Consider the following 18,781-nt stretch of genomic DNA (forward strand, 5'->3'; position numbering starts at 1 on the left):
CAGAGTAGTCATGCACCATACACATAAGAAGCTCAAGTGAGGTAATGCTGCCACACTTAAGCTAAAGAAAAGAAGAACAGAAACCAGGCTGCATGCAAGACATGTTAAGCTTAGGAGAAACATGAAGATATGCAGAGTGTATTTGTCATGTATGTGTGACTGTTTGTGTATTTGTGTTCCTGTTTACTAGCTAAAACCAGTATGTTTAATTCACCACACCAAATTCCTATTGAAAAGCAGGTAAATTTAAAGACATGTTTTTTCTTCATGTCTCCTCGTTAACTTACTAGTTTGTTTCAGGAAAGGAAACAAGGAAACAAGAAAACAAGGAAAGGAAACAAGGAAACAAGGAGTGGAAACCAGGAAAGGAAACAAGGATCGGAAAAGAAGATAGGAATTTCCTTGTTTCCTTTCCTCATTTCTCCTCTTTGTGGGAGGAACATGAAGACCAGCTAAAACCCTACAGACTGGATAGACTGGATAAACCTCATATTTAATCTTTGAAAGTCAGGAAGCAGCATTCAAAAGTCATAATGTGGACCCATGCCTTTATGAAGACTTGTCAGAAATTTTGAAATGTTTAAATCCATCTCATTTCCCATAAATAGTAAACTTAGTAAACACAAGCATTTCTTTATGAAAACAAATAGTCACTGTGTGTCTAAATGCTCGTTTTGCCATCGCAACGTGATCAGGGCAGACACACACACACACACACACACGCACACACACACACGCACGCACACACACACACACACACACACACACACACACACACACCAAAAGAGAGGTTGTTATTACACTTTATTTACCTATCGATAGCTCCTCTTCCTCCTCCGATTCCACAGCTAAAGCAGGGTTCTGGATGACATTCAGGAGATGGGATGAAGGGACACAATGTGTCTCCTGATGTGACAGAGTTGATTTGAGGTCATCAGATATTGGGGTAGATGACATGGACACCGGACCATCCCCATATGTTGGAGTTGACCTATATCTAGAATATGCATCTGGAGGGGACTCATTAAATAGAGATAACGTTGATGGGGTTTTTGCAAATACACCGTATGGCACAGAGGTGGTTTGTACCAGACCTGGTGCCGGTGTTTTCAGTGGCAGCTGTGGACTAGCAGACACGGGTGACAAAGGCAGCAGGAGTTGATTATCTGATAGAAGAAACTCTGGGTCACACAAGGAATGTTGGGATTGCTGTGGGGACATCAGATTGCTTCTTGGTGATTCGCAAAGCTTTGGAGATGAGATTGTTTCTGCAAATAACTGGGAGGACTGAGGTTGTTCTTGAAAGGAAGATGAGTCTGAACCTTTTCGTAATGGGGCTGAATAAACTCTGGGTAGTAGGGTCGACTCATTAGAGCTTGATGGTGAGACTGTGAAAGTGGACCTAAGGGACACAGATATAGATGGAGAAGGGGAGAAATGTTCTTCTGGGACTGGTGAGCTGTTACCATCCAAAGCTGAATATAAGAGAGGGGAGGGTGAAGATTTGGGAATCTCAGACTGGGAATGTGGCAATGAGGACAAAAGTTGTGGTGATTTACATTTAGCTTTTGATTTGTGAATAGTGGGAGAGTAGATGGTCCCTGGTGGCTCTGAGGCTAGTGTCTTGATTGATGCCATTGAAGTTCTTTGTGTTTCTGTGGGTTTACTTGTATGGGGCAATGCTGTGAAAAGGATGAGATACAATCAATATTAAGTGTATTATTTTGCAAGCATGCGGTCACGTTTCTGCGATATAGAAAAAAAAAAGGTTCCCACACAGGATTATCAGAACAAACCAATTAGTCCCTGTGCATTACCCCATAGCTTTATATCTTTTCTAATTTACTTCTAGCATGATGTTTGGATTGTTTTTTTCAACGTAAAAATAGAATCAATCAATTGCCTTTCACACCTGATCTACAGACAACAATGTTCTCAGTCCTTGAGGCCAGATACACTAAAACCCTGTATTATTACACTGTGAGAATGGCTCTCATAAAATAGCTTAGATCACTATAAAAGGAACAAGTTATACAGCTCCGAATTGTATTTTGACTTTGCAAATACCTCTTCAGTCAGGTACTGCATTTTCTGTACTTTAAAACATGAACCAGTGACATCATTTTCAGTTTTGCTAAATTGTCAGTGTAACACCACACTGTGTGCCCCTTAACAAACAAATTTCTGCCATCCATCTCTCCTCATGAGCCACTGCAGAGTGCAGAGTCATGGCAAATGTGCTTACATTGCAAAAAAAGTCACATGAATTTAACAATGATGAATCAGTGGGCACACTGGAACTTATAGAGGTTTAATTTCAGGATATCTTTGTATTTATCTACATAGTTTAAATAGTGCACCTTCATGTTGCAAACCACCCCAAAAATGTACCATTCTGAACATTTTGATCTGCCCCTGGTACAAAAATGTTTCCACAGAAAGCTTTGCCCTTTTACTTTTCCCTGAAAAACTTACATTCAACTGAGCGTTGTGCTTGTGAAGTCTGAGTCTCAGATGAATGCAGCTTCTGGGCTGTTTTGGGTGCTCCAGACTGTCTGGATAGTTGTGCTGGACCGGCAGAAGAGGGGCTGACTCTTGACAACCCACCACTGGATACAGCTGTTTGGGGCACCAGTGTTTTTTCTTTCCTGGAGATTTCTTGAACAGAGGGGAACCTGTGTGTGAAAAACAGCACTTTGTGAATGACTCCACATTCACCTGATAATGTCTAAACATGTGAAAGGTTTAACACATTTTACTTTAATAACAGGATTCCTTCTTAAATATGAATAGTCTGAAGGTTAAATAATGCAATTAACATTCTGCTGTTTATACCACAAACACTGAATACTGACACCAGCTTCCACAATATTGCTCTTTTGATTTTACCAAGATATGCACAGAAATGATGTGAATGATCTGATCGTTTTCTCTTTCATCTCCAAGGAACAAAAAGCTAATTAAATGAAGTGGAGACCTGTTGTTCACCTGATGGGTTACCAGCTGCTTAGAAATGTTCCGAAATCGCCCTTTAACCCTTAAATTAAAAAAAATTAAAAATAAAAAAAAATTAAAAAAAATGAGGTTGTCAACTCATGAGACTCATCTACTAAGTATTTACAAATTCTATTGTAAATTATTGGGTTTTATGGTTTCAGCTACAAATTTCCACTCTGTGAGAAAGTATCAGTATCTTTTCTTGAGACAAATGGGAATTAAGAGAGTTTTTTGTATTCTCTCTGTAACACACATTAACACACTACATAGCCATGACATGTTGCGTAACATGCACTTGTCGTTAAAAGGATTTAGGAGTCATCTCAGTTATTGTTGGTATCTTTTGGCATGGAATAAGCCAGCCTTAAACTTGTGTGTATTTCTCAGAGGAATATTACTGTGGTATATTATCTTGACTACATACAGAAAAGCTGATGAACGAGAACTGATCAATAATAAATGGAGATTCTGTCAATCTTATTTAGTAGATCCACTTTTGGAATTTTCCATAGAATTCCCTTGGCTGTGTGTCTGCATGTAAGATGAGTGTAGTCGGTTCAACCTCTGCTTTTTTTTTTATCAAGCAGGGTAGTGTGCATGTGGTAGGTACCCGAGAGGTCCTGATACACTTATTTTAAATTGAGGCTTACTCTCTGTTGATGTCTGTCCTCTGTTCAGCAGCACAGTTCCCCTTTATGTCTCTGCATGGCTGCAGAAAACAAGAGATCGGTGTTGTGAGTGAGGCAGAGATGGAAAGACAGAATATGGCGGTGTTGCGAAGCCCTGTGTGCAGGTGTTAACATTATCTGTGTAGACTCTCCCATTCGCCCTGTGTAGAGGTTCAACGTGTGTTCATGCAGGGAAAATGTTTGCTTCAGTTGTTCTCACCTCATCCAGGACTTCTATGACAAGGCACGACTCAGGTGTAGTAATCTGTGGCTCAGTTCTGCCCCTGCTGACAGGGACAGTGAACAGTGATGCACAGTAGCGACGCAAATCCTCCTCCTCAGCTAAAGACAGACACGTGCACACACACACGCACGCACGCACGCACGCACGCACACACACACACACACACACAAATCAAGACAGGGCAAGAGAAAAAGAGAGCCATGATGTATGTTGTAATATGAGAGACTCAGGGCATCTGTTACCTTCCTTTGTTTTTGATGCTGCCAGATTTAGCTGTATAAACATATTATCTTTAGAAAGCTACTTTAAGAGGAACACATTAATTAAAGACATATTTTTATAAAAGAAAATTACAGGTAAACCTGTTCTTTAATGGTAAAATTATAGTTGATTAAAGAAATCCCAACTCTGTAAGGCATTTATCATTCAGAGTTTGCACTGACAGGAGCCTTTGTCATAAACCATGCATACTGGCCGATGTACCAATCACAGGCCGAACCAACCCTCAGCATTCTGCTCACCTCCCAGGTCAATGCTCAGCTTTTGGCATTCTTCTACTGAACTTTTTTTATGCTCCGGCAGCACTGAAGGTGACCCACCTCTGAATGATAAATGATGGACATAAATTGGGGGATTAAATCAAACCAAATATTTAATAGAATTCCCCCCACCCCACCCCCCCACCCCAAAAAAAAAAATCTGTTTTTATCATTTATTTTTTTGGTACCCCTCATTATATACATTTACTTCCAAGCCATCAAAAATAACTTTTCCATCAAAAATACCTCAACATTCAGACAGGCAAACCAAAACTGGCAAAAAACAAACAAACAAACAAACAAACAAACAAACAAAACAAAACTGGCCAGGCTATTAAATATGGGTTATCATTACTGCATTATTTATAATGGCAAAAACTGAATAGAACATGTTCTTGTTGTCGATCAAACAATACCATCAGGGATGTGTCTTATCTGTCCCAAATGAAATCTGCAGCACGACTGTGGCCCCAAGTTACAGCCACAGTGATAAGAAGCATCTTCAGCAACAAGAAGAACAAGTCGGATTGCATGATGAGACAGTAAGAACAGTGGCAAGTTCTCAGAGATGCTTGAAACATCCTACCTGTGCCAAGTACCTTGAATAATTGTGCACTTCAGAGAACACCAGAATTTAAATTGATTTCTTACTGTTTACTTTACATTGCATTGAGGTAGAAAAACTCATACTTTTTAAAGTATCCTGCACTTACTTGTATTGCCTCAGACTTTTGCACAGGAGTGTAAATTCTTCTGCAGGTGAAACATGCTAACGGCCATGACTGAATACTTGAGATCAACAGACATATGTCTTCCCTTATACCCTCCTCCTCCTCCACTGATGAGAAGTCCGGGTCATAGAGAGTTGCTCACTTGGTTCTGTATTCATTTATAATTTTGTTTAAATTGAAAGATGATGCTGACACAGCAGGGGATGAATGATGGTGTCATGGCTGAGGATACTACCTCACTGTTATGAGTACAGCACACACATGTGATCATCTACAGTTCCTATACTGTATGCCTTCGTCTTCTGGGGATATGTGTTTAATATCCATAGTATACATCATCTTACTTTGATAGGCACATGAACGCAAGTTGATCAAACGATCATAACTTATACAACTTACTATTATAAAACCTGTATGCTGATATTTCCCTTTCTTTTCTCTTGATTTGTATGTGTTCTTCTATTGCTGTTCTACCACTGCAAGATACCTGTCTGTGCCACCTCCCTCGCTTCCTCTTTCTCTCTCATACTAACAATCTTTCTATCACATCACCACATGGGTCTGACATCTCAGGAAAATGCGAATTTAAAACAAGGGGGGGTGCTCCCTACATGATGCCAGAAAACATCTTTTATTATTCATGGACACACACATTGCCCACCCTTTCATATTCAAAGACAGGAGAGGAGGAGAAGCTCTGCAGCCTGTTGTAATTGGCGTACATTAGGAAAGTTTGAAGCAGGTGGAAGGAATAGTTTATCAGCTGTTGAAGAGCTCTACATTTCCCAAACACAATATGGTCTTCCTTACATCTGCATGTAACAAAAAACAGTGAGGTATCAATTATTAAATTGTGAGCACAAATATGAAAGCTCTGATGTGAATTTCTATATGAATAGAGAAGGGCTGAGTTTTGCTATAGAAAAGTGAGGGATAACCAACTGTTCACTAACCATTCTTAATAGGCAAGTATAAAACATGCCTACTAATGAAACTTATAGCTTCCCCCCGGTCCGTGCATGTCATGGTGCGGAGCTCGGTTTGCACGCAACAAAAGCAGTCTAAGAACTTTTTGATTGTGCTTCGTATGAGAGGAAAATGTATGTATACAAATGATAGCATAACTGCAGCCATGAAAAGAAGTTCTGAAAATCTGCACTTACCTGCTCTTTCTCAAAGACCTGAATGTGTGACACAAACTACAATAGAATTTCATTAACTGAATTTGAATTGTGAACTGAATGTAAAAAGTTGACGTTTCCATGAGGAGCAAATACAGTTTCAGAGCAAATCAATTCAATTTCACAAGGAAACATTCAGTTTAAAAAAAAAAAAAAAATCTAAAAAAAAAATCAAATTCAATTGAGAACCCCTCCTTCAGGAGGGTCTCTCAACAGCAGAGCGTTTTCAATTTAATATTACAAAATAACCATTTGGAACTAGTAGTGCAATTCTCTGATGTGAATGACTCATCTTCCAGCATGATAAAAAAAAAAAAACATCCATTCATCCATTATTTCTTCACACTTCAACCTGTACAGGGTCACAGGGGATGCTAGAGCCTATTCCAGCTGACATTGGGTCCACACTGGACAGGCTGCCAGTCCATCACAGGATGGACGAGGTCAGTTCATTAAAGGGCCAACACAGGAGACAGACCACCATCTGTGCTTATATTCACAATTTCAATTCAATTTAGAATTACCTAATAACCAAGCATAAATTTCTTTGGACCGTTGGAATAAACCAAGCCCAGGCCCAGAGAGAACATGCAAACTCCACATAGACATTGCTGACCACTTTCCCTGTGTAAAACTGTCCTCTAACAGTTTTCATGGCATTACAAAGTAATTGTTAGGGCGTGACTTTTTTTTTTTCTTTGCAGCAAGCAAAAAAACAAGGATTTGAACTTAAGTTCACTGTTGCTTAATCAAGTCTTTCTTCAAAACACATCTTCTTGAGAATGTTGATTGAGGTGATGAGAGGCAGTTGACAGCCGCGGGGTTGAGAGGTTTGGAAGGGGAGAGATAATCCTGGTGTACCTGTCTCCGTTCAGCCTTGACTGGGGGGCAGAAAGTCAGAACACTCCACTGACTGATGAGCTCCAGGCCGTGAGCTCCAGACTACAGGCCGAACCCCACCCCTCTCTCCCTGCCCCATTCCTTACCCTGTCAGGCTTGAGCCACCACTAACAGCCCGCTGCCCACACAATCACAGCCAGTGATTACCCGTCACAGTGCCACGGATGGATGGGCTGGCACTGATACGCCTGACCCGTTGAGAGGGAGAGATTTTGCTATTGTGTGTGTGTGTGTGTGTGTGTGTGTGTGTGTGTGTGTGTGTGTGTGTGTGTGTGTGTGTGTGTGTGTGTGTGTGTGTGTGTGTGTGTGTGTGTGTGTGTGTGTGTGTGTGTGTGTGTGTGTGTGTGTGTGTGCTCATGCAGGCCATCTGTCAAACTACTCTTGAGCGGTTTGGCTGTTCTGTTTGAGAGCCTGTTTGTCGTATGTGTATTGAAAAGGATGGAGTGCACAGGAAAATAATTTTCAAGGTTGTATGTCAATGTCCTATTTTAGTGTCAAAAGGTGTTTTTGAACATAGAGATGTACACACGTATGTGGTTGTGCACGTGTGTGTATTACCAGTTAGGTTGCTTGTAGTCTTCTCCACAGTGTTTGTAGCAGGTACCGATACTAAATCTGTCCCAAAGGCCAGTGAGGGCTGATAAATTTCAATTGGTGTTCTGGAAACAGAAAAATCATGTTGAAATCAGGCCGGACTCCTGACAAAAAAGTAATATCAACTAACAACCGTTCCATTTTCCTTATTTCCTGAAAGCTGGATCACCCATTGGATGGACACCTTATGGTTTTGTTCTCTTGTTAGATCACTATCCTGCAGCCCCATGCAAACAGCCCACAGCAATACCTTAAGTCTAAACTGTCCAGTGCGAGGCTGTTGAGCCACACTTTGCAGGCAGCAGGGGAGTTGCTTGTAGTTTATATCTTTTCTTCAAACTTAATTCATATCTTCAAACCTGGCTATGTTTGTCTTTTCTTTGTTTCAGATCATTATATTTAATCTTGCGGGTCCTTTTCTTCATCCTCCATACATCCAGTACTTTACATGCAGTAGCCTCACTCGCCTTAGGTTGTTTGCATTGAGGCTTTTGCCAGAAAGCAGTAAAAAAAAATATATGAAGCTCTTTTGGTTCCCTCTGGTCCTGCATTTTTACCTCCCTTTGGAGATGTATGTTTGAATCCTTCCTGATACATCATACACAGTATATAATGTATTTAAATGTATGAGAAAGTACAATATGGAGCAGAGGATGAAGAGTTTAAGATCCCTAGTTGAAAAGACCAACTCTGGTAAAGTGTCTTTGAGGAGACTTTTGAATCCATACAACATTGTTCTTCACAATAAAAAAAAGAGCAATTTGGAGACGTTCTATGTTAAGCAATGCAGTGGCAAATTTTTATTGTCTCTTTAAAATGAAAAAAAAAAATGAATTCAGTAATTACTGAACTACTTTATTGAAAAACATGTTTTGAGGCATCCTGGCATCTACAGTATGTATGTGTAGCAAGACATCCTCTTCAGCACATAGAGCATCAGGTCATCCTGAAGTCACAAGAACTTACGACACAGGACACCACAGATCTACAGATAAACTCCAAAAAGCTTTCACGTCATAAAACTCATCAGGCCGAATAGACAAACATAAACTCCCCTTTTATTCTTGGGTTTGACTCTGTCTCATGCTGTGAACCAGCTGATCTCTGACCCTTCCATCAGCCCCACAAGGCGAAACTATCCAGACTGCTGCCCTATGGTTGAACATTGTTACAACTCCACAATGACTAACTCAGTCTTCAAGCTGAAACTATAATGCACGTATAATGTTTTATTCTGTTTGTTTCTCATGCAAATTAATAACACTTGTACATATCATTGATGTTTATTCATAAAAACTATAAATCTCAGACTGAAGCGGGCTTTTTCTCTTCTTCTGATTAACCTTAATATTTATCATTAGTCGCTCTGTGTTTAAGTTAATCTCACACTTTCTGATCGTCTTAGAGTTACCACGCTCCATATTTCTGATTAAACCTAAGTAGACTTTAAACCAAGTGAAAAACACATACTTTTAATTGAGACTAATTGATTTGAATTATTTCCTGCAACCGACAACGCCGTTGTTTTATTCTCTCTCTGCTGCGCTTATAAGTGTAGTATTATGCATTCCCACCATCACTCCGCTATAGCTCAGAAATCCTGTTCATGACATGATCCATACACTACAATATATATTCATATACTTTATTGTTGGTGTAAAAATTGTTCAATAAATATCCTTATTGACCAAGCACTTGCTCCTATGTATTTCCTGGAAGATATTGAAAGAAATCCCTGAATGTAGAAGTCATGGTTCAGACTATGTTGACTGATCACTTTTATATAGGCCTATGCAGCCTATTAAAATTAAATCTTAATTCTTTCTGCTAGACGGAAAGTGGTGCCCAAATATGAATCGAAAAACCTCATAGCTCTGCTTTCATTCTTTTTTGCTCAGACATGGAGCAACATCATGACCGGACTGGAGTCTTTAAGCCAACAATTGTTCAAGATCTCATAGAAGCCATTTGTGTTTTAACGAACATACCTTATTGTGTGTAAGCCTCTATGGGGGCTCCAAGATTAGTAATTTTTTATAGTTTGACAATGAAAATGTATTTTTAAAAGGCTTTTTTTTTCTTTTCTTTTTTTTAGATAAGAAAAGCCAGATTTGGGTCATAAATTTAGCATTAAATCTCTGGCGCAGTCAAATCAGGTTTTACAGATTCAGGTACGTGCCAGGATCTCAGGTTTATGCCTTTGCAGACTTATATTTCAGGGTTCAGTGCCTTGATCACAGATACTCCGGCAGTTGATGGAAGGACAAGCCTTCACTTACCCCACCCACACTGCCCATCCAACCCAGGGAATCAGAGTGATACTGCCCTGGTCACAAGGTCGCTTCCTGTAACCTGCAGGCCACGCACAAATCTACCAAGGTGATAGAGTTTACGACTGTAATGTAGCTGAGCACTTTTAGCGGATTCTTTAGAGCTTCTTCCTCCTCCACACTCCCTCCTTCTTTCACTCTTTTCCCCATTATTATTGAAGCTTGTTAAAATTCAACCACCCCTTCTATCTTTCTGCCAGCCAGCCAGTCTCTCTGTCTCTCCATTAAACTCTGCCACCATCACTGCTGCAGGCTTATTGCACTCTAGATTGGTTCTCTGGTCTATTCCACAGTTAAAGGCTGCTATGGCCGGGGACTTAGAGCATTCCTGTTCAGGCAGTCAAAGGGCCTAAAACTGCACTCTGCTCCCCTCTCCCCTGACCTGCTCTCCAGTGGACTACTCAGCCCAAAAGGAGCCGCTTAAATAAAGGCTGTAATAATGGGACCTGCTGAAGCCAAGCCCGCAGGCAGTGCACCACACAATAAGTACTAAGAAACTGCTTTGTACACTGGTGACTTCTGCAGGCTGACCACAGAGAGCCAGGAGAAATGTGCTGTGGTGACAGAAAGTGTGTGTGTGTGTGTGTGTGTGTGTGTGTGTGTGTGTGTGTGTGTGTGTGTGTGTGTGTGTGTGTGTGTGTGTGTGTGTGTGTGTGTGTGTGTGTGTGTGTGTGCACGAGAGTACATTTGTGTTCCCATTAATGGAAAAAGCAAGAGAAGGTGTGTGTGTGATGTGAGAAATTGGGAGTTGATGTTAAAAATGTGTGTGCATGTGGTCATATCAATGTTCACACTTGTACAAGCAGTGACCTCAGCAAATTGTCACTTAGTGAATGTGTCTGTTAAAATGGTGGCAAATTGACTACAATTTTTTGATGTCCATGGATACAAGTCACCATGATGCAACACCTCAATGATGAAAACTAAATGAATCACAATGAATAATATAAATAAAAATGTACCTTAATGTACATAGATGTAGAAAAGGAAGCAGGAAATCTACCTTCACATTAGTGCAGAAATATGTCATTTGAATTACATCACAATGGTTTTATCTGGGGTTTTTTTTAGTTGTTTTCTAAAAGTAAGTGCAAAGCTTTGCACAACTGCACTAAATATATTCAATTTAACAATAATTTGGCACAGCAATGACAAATACTGTATCAAACCTACACAAACAGTAAAAATGCTATAATCACCACGTAAAGTAGTAATTATTTAAAAAATAATCACAGTCCTTACTTTTGACAGATTGTGTCACATTAAAAGCTGTGGTAAAATCTGTGATAAACACGAGACATGTCAGTGGCTAAACTAAAGAGTTGTGTCTCGCTTAGCAACCATATGTTTTTCCTCTGAAGGCACAAAACCTAACTGTGAGCTTCTTCAATCACGTAAAGTTCTAAAATTATAAAGAACTAAAACTACATGTTGTCATGCATAATGAAGAGGGGAGAAGCAAAGCTTTTCATGGCGGCTGCTGTCTGAATATGATGAGTGAAGCCTACGTGGTTTAGAATATGTACTGTATGTGTGGTGCATGCACATTGTTGTCTGTACCTGCGGTGCTTCTTGAGAAGCAGTCTGTTCATGTAGGTGAGGCTGCTTTCTGTGAACTCCACCTTGACAGGTAGCCTCTCTTCTCCCCCTCCTCTTCTTCGTCCTTCAGCTCCTCTGTCTGGCGGAAGGTCCGCTTGGGTTGCCATAGCTGTCATTGATACTAAGAGGAATATGAGGAGGGGGAGATCACACACTAATAAAGTTAAGATAAGAGGATGAAAACATAGCCTTAAGGTAAGAAAGAGTGAGACTAAGGTAGAAAGGGAAGCAGGAAAATATAATCCGCCAGCTTCTCAACACACCTCCTTCCAAGAAGTGAGAGAACACCTTGTCACCATGCCAAAAGTGCCAAAACACAAACAGACAGGAGAGAGCCCCCTGGGAATGAGAAGAAGATGCACACAATACAAAAGGAACATAGTGAGTGCATAAGAGAAAGGGAAAGATAGAAGTAAGAAAGAGAAATGTTATGATTGTACTCCAGACACTTTGGCAGTCCACAGTGGCAGCTTTAAATTGGGCCGGGGTGCCATTGGTCTGACAGAAATAATTAGGGCTGGAGGGGCTAGCAGCAATTTGCAGAGCAGAGCGAAAGGTAGAGGAGAAGAGTATGTCCAAGCAGTAAAGAAGAGAAAATAAGAGGGCTAATAAAAAGCACAATCACCTAGACACATACACACAGAACCTGGAATAATAACGATAATAATACACACCAACATAAAACTGGACACACAATAACTGCACTGCACATGTGGCAACACAGTATATGGGAAAAGGCACAAAAATTGCCTGACACAGTGGAGCTTGTGTACACACACATTCATACAGCAGAGGCGATTAGTGGTGTGGTGTGGAGTTGGGCCACCACTAACATTGCTCTCATTATCTCAATATGCAACTGCCATGGATTACCTCCTACTGCAGCGGTAAGCACTTTCTATGCGGCCCTAACAGATCAATGCACAGACGGGGAGAAGGAAGCGGGAAAGCTGAGGAGAACATGAAAATGGAAGGGAAGAGTAGAGGAAGAGCTCGGAAAGGAAGTATGGAGAAAGGTGAAAAAAATTACAAGAATGGATGTAATTTTTACTGATATGTGGTTAGTAGTATTCTTATACAACAGCCCGTTCACTCCATTCCCATCAATGCCCGCGAGAGCCATGAGCGGAGGCATTATGTTTCTGGGATGTCTGTGTGTCCTGTCAATTCTCGTCTCAGAAACACCCTGAGAAAATGTTTTCAAATTTGGCACAAAGGTTCACCTGGACTCAAGGATAAACCGAGTAGAATTTGCTGGTCAAAGGTCAAGGTTACTGTGACCTCAAAAAACAGGTTTGTGGCTATAACTCAATAATTAATATGCTAATTACAACAACATTTTCAATTCTAATAGGAAAAAATTAAGTGATGACATTTTGTATCCGAAAGGGCAGAGGTCACCTTCACTGTGCCATCAAACTGTTCTGCAAAAACATGTTTCTGGCCATTGTTCAACACCATAACTTAGGAACAGAAGGGCAGATTATAAACATATCTCACATTTGGTTGAAAATGTGTTTGAAGCATTCATGTTTATAATTTATAACTTCTCCGTAGCAACATCCATATTTAAAGTATTGTCAATAGTCATGGCTACAACTTTGTGTTCTATCTGAGTGTTATTGGCCAAGGATGTGAACACAATGTGACTTTGTTTATCGATCTATGTATTGTTTAATTAATTTACAGACTAATACAGTAGATAGCAGAACAAGAACAACAAAGACTAACAAAGTCAAGCCAAGTCAACCTATGGATGTAAACTGAAACTGGTTGGCTAAGTCATGCAACCATAAGGCAGTAAATGCAGTCTTTTGATGCACGATTAAAACGGAACTTTGCTTTTTACCAAAGTGGGGTTACCTACTTTTACTTGAAGTTGCATTAATTAATATTTGTATACTAATTATGAAATGACTATGTGTAATGTGAAAGGTTTGACTGACGGTAAAATGCCAATACAGTTATCACCCAACTGCATTTCTACACAGTACTCCAGCCAGCCGATGGATTAACAACAAGCCAGAGGAGTACTAGAGGAGAAGGAGAATATATGAAAAGATTATGGGCAAGTTCACCTTATGAACACTCATGCATTCTAATGCAGTCCAACTCAAGCACCTTGCAGCAGATCACCTACTATCAGCATACATAACATCATTTATAGTTTAATCTAGTTGAATCTGTGGCACTCTCAACACAAATTAAACATTGTGAGGTTCCAGGGGAGTTATTTGCTGCGAGGCTCTTGTACTGCATTGCATTAGATGCCCCACTCCAACGCACTGTAAATACAGTGAAAGAGGAGAGGGCAGAGAAAGAAAATAATGAGAAACAGTAGCATGAAAGTAAAGGACGAGGATTATTTCCTCATCAGTCTCATCCATAATACTGGCAACATTTAAATCTCGAGAAACTATGAATACTTTCCAACCGAAGAATTAAGCCTGTTTTCTCCAAAAGAAGGATGGCGTTTCTAACAGGATAGTACCGTACATGTGACCATCGATGATGGTTTTATGTGTTGCCAGGTTATGACATCGACCCCCTCCCTCACCCACCCCCTTCCTGTGTTTATGTGTTTGTCTGTGTGGCTTCGACAGTTCACCTGGTCTGACGGGTATCCACATTGCCTCCGCGGTCATGGCTTCTCTTCTTCCATCCATTCTCTCCCCTCTCCATTGTCTCAGAGCCTCCTGGAAAGATTTTGCAGACTCCTCCTCGTTGTAATCTCCGTTAAGAAGCAGGGAGGGGGATTCTTTCCTATCTTCTCCGGCGATTACCTCCGTTTTCACTTCTCCATGACTCACAACCAACACCTACAACAAAAGGAATATCTCATGAATGTAGCTTCAGTAACTGATGGCCAAAATGTGATGTAAGACAAAGAAGCTCCCAAACTGCGTGAGCATACAGTCTCATTACTAAAGGGCAGCACAAGTACTACTCACAGATACTCTTTTTTTTCTCATATACTAACACAAACAAATTTACGTGAAGTAGATGTTTGCATTACTAAATATAAATTTGTTGCTGACGATTTTCCATGCACTACTTTCTGCTGATTCTGCAGGCAGGGACAAGCAACAATGTGTCTTTTAAGTTTACGTTGTTGTAGCGTTGACTATAACTTCCATTATTTCAAAGGAACGCAATCGATATTCATATTAGACCTCTAAGTATCAGATCAACTGAAATAAAATTCATATGAAATTTCAGAGTCATGTTCATCGGAAGGAAAATAATAGAATGATTTATGTCTTTACATCCTTAATACATAAGTATCCACCTGAACAACTAAAGAGTCAGCCGTCATTCAGTAGCAGTAGTAATTTTCTCATTTCCAGATTCTGGAAATCATATAAAGGTAAACAAGGTCTGCTAAAAACTCAACAATTTGAACTATTACACCTCAGATCCACAGTGATGGGACACCTTAATGGCTTCTCCTCCTCGGGCTCCCTTTATAATACACTAAAAGTATTCTTGGAACCTTCACATATGAAAAACTGTAATTAGGAAAACTATTATACCAGTCTACGCATTTTTTCTGCACACCAAAACACAGTTGGCTCCAATGTATGTGTCAAAATAATGAATCTCAATTATCTACAGAGGTGTACAGGGGGTTCATATTTTTTTTTATATATTCAGCCAACAGGATTTCAAATATATTGACCTTCATGTACAGGAAGGAAGTTGATGTAGCTGTTGCCTTTCAGATTGGTGATTTTTCATGGCTGTTTCTGAAGCCTAAACATGTTCAGTAAGTTAAATACTAGTTTGATACAGTATATATAGAATTTTCTCAGTACCTTCTGACCCCAGCTGTTTGAAATGACTGCTGTGTGAATAAGGTCAACTGAGCTCTGTGGTGTAAAGAGTCTGAAATGTCAATCTAACTGTTTTTGCCAGACCTACACTGCTGGAGGGCATTATTTGGTCCAGAGGTACATACAGTTCACACGCCTGCCTGTAGATACAGCCTGTGGATATGGCGTCAATTAGGGTTTGTTTGAAATCTTTTCAATTGACTCACAGGGTGCTGAGGTAAAACTCACATGGTGTAGAGGCTTGTTTAATATGTTTCTACTGCATTGTCACAGCAAGTGAACTTTAAATTGAAAGAAATTTGGTTCACAGTTCAATAACCGCTTGAAAATAATACTTGTTAATTGTTGGGGCAGTCTTTGTAAAAGCATGTCCAGAACAAACACTAAGACAAACCTGACCTGTGTTGTCACAAGCTAATACTCAGAAGCATATGAAAGGGCACATACTGAGGTAATAAAAATCTCATTGGCACAAGCAGAAGATCTGCATCAACCTAGTTTTTCTAAATTCCTTTTTAAGAGATCCTGTCTTCTCTTGGTTTGTCAAAAACTCAATACCATGTGCATTTCTTGATCAAGTTCAGAGGAGTCAAACCAGTAAGTGGTTTCCTGCAGTCTTTAATGTGGTGAGTTAGGAGGAGTTTGTTTATTGTGCTTGTCTGTTATGTGCTCGCAAATCAATAAACTGTGTATACTGTAGAGTATAGGCTGGATTAAGTCTGGATTAAGTCAATGCATCTTCACAAAATTCTATAAATGCATAAATAAATTATCACTTATACAGTACCTGTAGTGGTGAAGGTGAGAAAATAAGTATAGCCGTAGTTACCACCTACCTCGCTGCAGTCAGAGTAATATTCCATATGTTTTTGCTCAGCCTGTGTTCCTTTTTCTGGGCTCTCGTCTCCTCGTCTGGTAATCGCATAGGCTGTGATGGTGGGATCGGAATTTGGGGTGGTACTGGGACTGGGATAGGAGCTCGGGTTGTTCTGTTTCTGGAAGCACCTGACAACATCTTGAGTGCTAACATGGGTCTGTAAGTCTGTCTGTAACAGAGGAGCAAAGTGTGTGACACAAGATTAAGATTGTTGACGCTGAACAGAATTACAGCATCTAAATACAATAAAATAGCAGGGATATTAAGTGAATCAGGAGCGGATGGAAAATAAAAGACAAAATAATGTACATCCAATGAATAAAAGCAAGCGAGTTGATGCATTATACATCGAGTTAAAGCAAGAAGTGAAGCATAAAACAAGAAATTGATCCATGAGGCAACCTTTTAAAAATGTATTTTTTGTTATTTAGGTTTTTATAGACTGTAACGATTCAGCTAGCCTAAGTTCCACTCTATGATGAAATATTTCACAGTTCAATCTTCTTGTTGAATGTTTACATTACCAAAGTCAGCAACGATTCTGCCCATCAAGCAGCAAAAAATGCAGATCAGATGGCTTTTCTGTTCACTGAGAGTAAGGAAGTAGACTGCTCATCGCCAGTGCTGTTATTGTCACCACTGCAACTGCGATCAACAACAACAAGCTTCGTATGATCAAACTATAGACACGAGATGTATCAGTCACAGTTTTTCCACAAATTAAGGTAATAAGTACCAAGCAAGCCCCACTTGATGTACACTAATGACATAAAGGCAATGAGATGAGGCCACTCTAGACAGCTGCCATGAACCCCATTTAAAGGGTACAACCTAATCATTTTAAGTGCTCATACCAACATCACTGGCATAACCTTGAAAGCCACAGCAGTGATCTCCATTTTACAGAGGTAATGTGTGCACCTTTATTTTATGTAAATTAATCCACAAAAAGCAGAAAGATACTGGTAGTGTGTATCACATGACCGAGCTGGTAGCACAAGTCATGTTTACTGCTTTTATTATATCCCATTTTAGCTACAAAGCAATGCGGATTTAAACTTTGTCCAATAAAAGATCGCACACGCACGCACGCACGCACACACACACACACACACACACACACATCCTCAGTTTTTCCTTGAAAAAATGCATTTACATACAGTGTGATCAGATATCTCCCTACTGGATGAGAGAATGTGAAGCACACTGCAAAAGTGCTGATTGATTTTCTGTATACCACAGGCTGAATTCATTATTCTCTTTCATTAATCACCACTGACCAGTAGGGCTGCTCAGGTTAACCCATTTGGAAACTGATATCTCGTCCTTTAGAGTGTCCAACAGAACCACAGAAACAAATGAGGAGTTACGGAAAGGTGGAGGAACTGAAACAGGTTTGGGCCATGCTAAGAAGCTAAAAATAAATTTGGTAATTTCATGAAATATTTTACTGCTTTTCAATTCTTGTCACCTTTGCTGGCAGCTACTGACAACAGCTAACACTAGAATGATGCTCTTTTGTAGATCTCTTTCACACTCCACCTCAAACTCAATTATTTATCACCAATCACCTCTATATAGAATTCATTTAAAGTGAACAACGGTTTTGCTCCATATTGACAGGTTTCCATGACAAAAAGGAGTGCAGCTGACAATATACATAGCCATTGGCAAACAAAGCCTGTCAGCTTCTTAGTCAGTGGGTGACTTAAGTCATTATGCAAAACTGGCTTTCACCATTTAGGAACCCAACAAAAGCTGTGAAAAATGGAAAGGTAGAAGGCTTACTTTTCTAACATACTGCTATACTGCAGCCAAAGCCTGATGGTCTGTGATTTAGATTTTGTAAGTGTGGACAAACAATGTGGGTTAACCAGTTTTAAAATATAATAAACTGTACCAAAGAAATGTCAGTGACAATTGAGTAGCAGATCTGAATAGCTGAATGAATTATCTGAGGATCTGCTTAAGCTAAACAAGTGTAAGTTTAAATGTACAGCAGGTAAGTAACCGTTGTACTGAAGAATATACAGCACCAAAGAATCAGTAACACAGAAATGCCAACCAGAAATGAGACAATATGCTTCCAGCAGCAGATCAGTTATTGTTGTTAAAAACAATTCAGAGATTGGCATTGTATAATTCAATATAGGTCAATTATTCTGCATCATTTTTCTTTTGCATGATTTTCAACTTTATATTTTCAAACAGGGAAGGAAACCCAGTCTTTGCATTTCTTTTTGATTGCTTTATGTTTTCAGAAAAGCATTTTGTTATATCTCACGTGG

The 18,781-nt window shown here is 39.8% G+C and overlaps 1 protein-coding gene across 1 annotated transcript in view; it reads right to left on the reverse strand.

Moving 5' to 3' along the window:
• Window positions 1–18,781, reverse strand: part of zbbx (zinc finger, B-box domain containing) — a 57,760-nt gene that overhangs the window by 15,669 nt on the left and 23,310 nt on the right. The window contains exons 8-15 of the mRNA XM_069687761.1: window positions 16,453–16,662; window positions 14,392–14,602; window positions 11,745–11,904; window positions 7,819–7,919; window positions 3,886–4,007; window positions 3,648–3,706; window positions 2,476–2,675; window positions 813–1,682 (exon numbers count right to left, since the gene is read on the reverse strand). Of these exons, the coding sequence (XP_069543862.1) occupies window positions 813–1,682; window positions 2,476–2,675; window positions 3,648–3,706; window positions 3,886–4,007; window positions 7,819–7,919; window positions 11,745–11,904; window positions 14,392–14,602; window positions 16,453–16,662 (1,933 nt within the window). The remainder of the gene's footprint in view (window positions 1–812; window positions 1,683–2,475; window positions 2,676–3,647; window positions 3,707–3,885; window positions 4,008–7,818; window positions 7,920–11,744; window positions 11,905–14,391; window positions 14,603–16,452; window positions 16,663–18,781) is intronic.

This window comes from Brachyistius frenatus, unplaced genomic scaffold (genome assembly GCF_029030835.1).
Source record: "Brachyistius frenatus isolate BFR_SWC_R1_liver_20210118 unplaced genomic scaffold, ASM2903083v1 Contig_1, whole genome shotgun sequence".
Lineage (NCBI taxonomy): Eukaryota > Metazoa > Chordata > Actinopteri > Embiotocidae > Brachyistius > Brachyistius frenatus.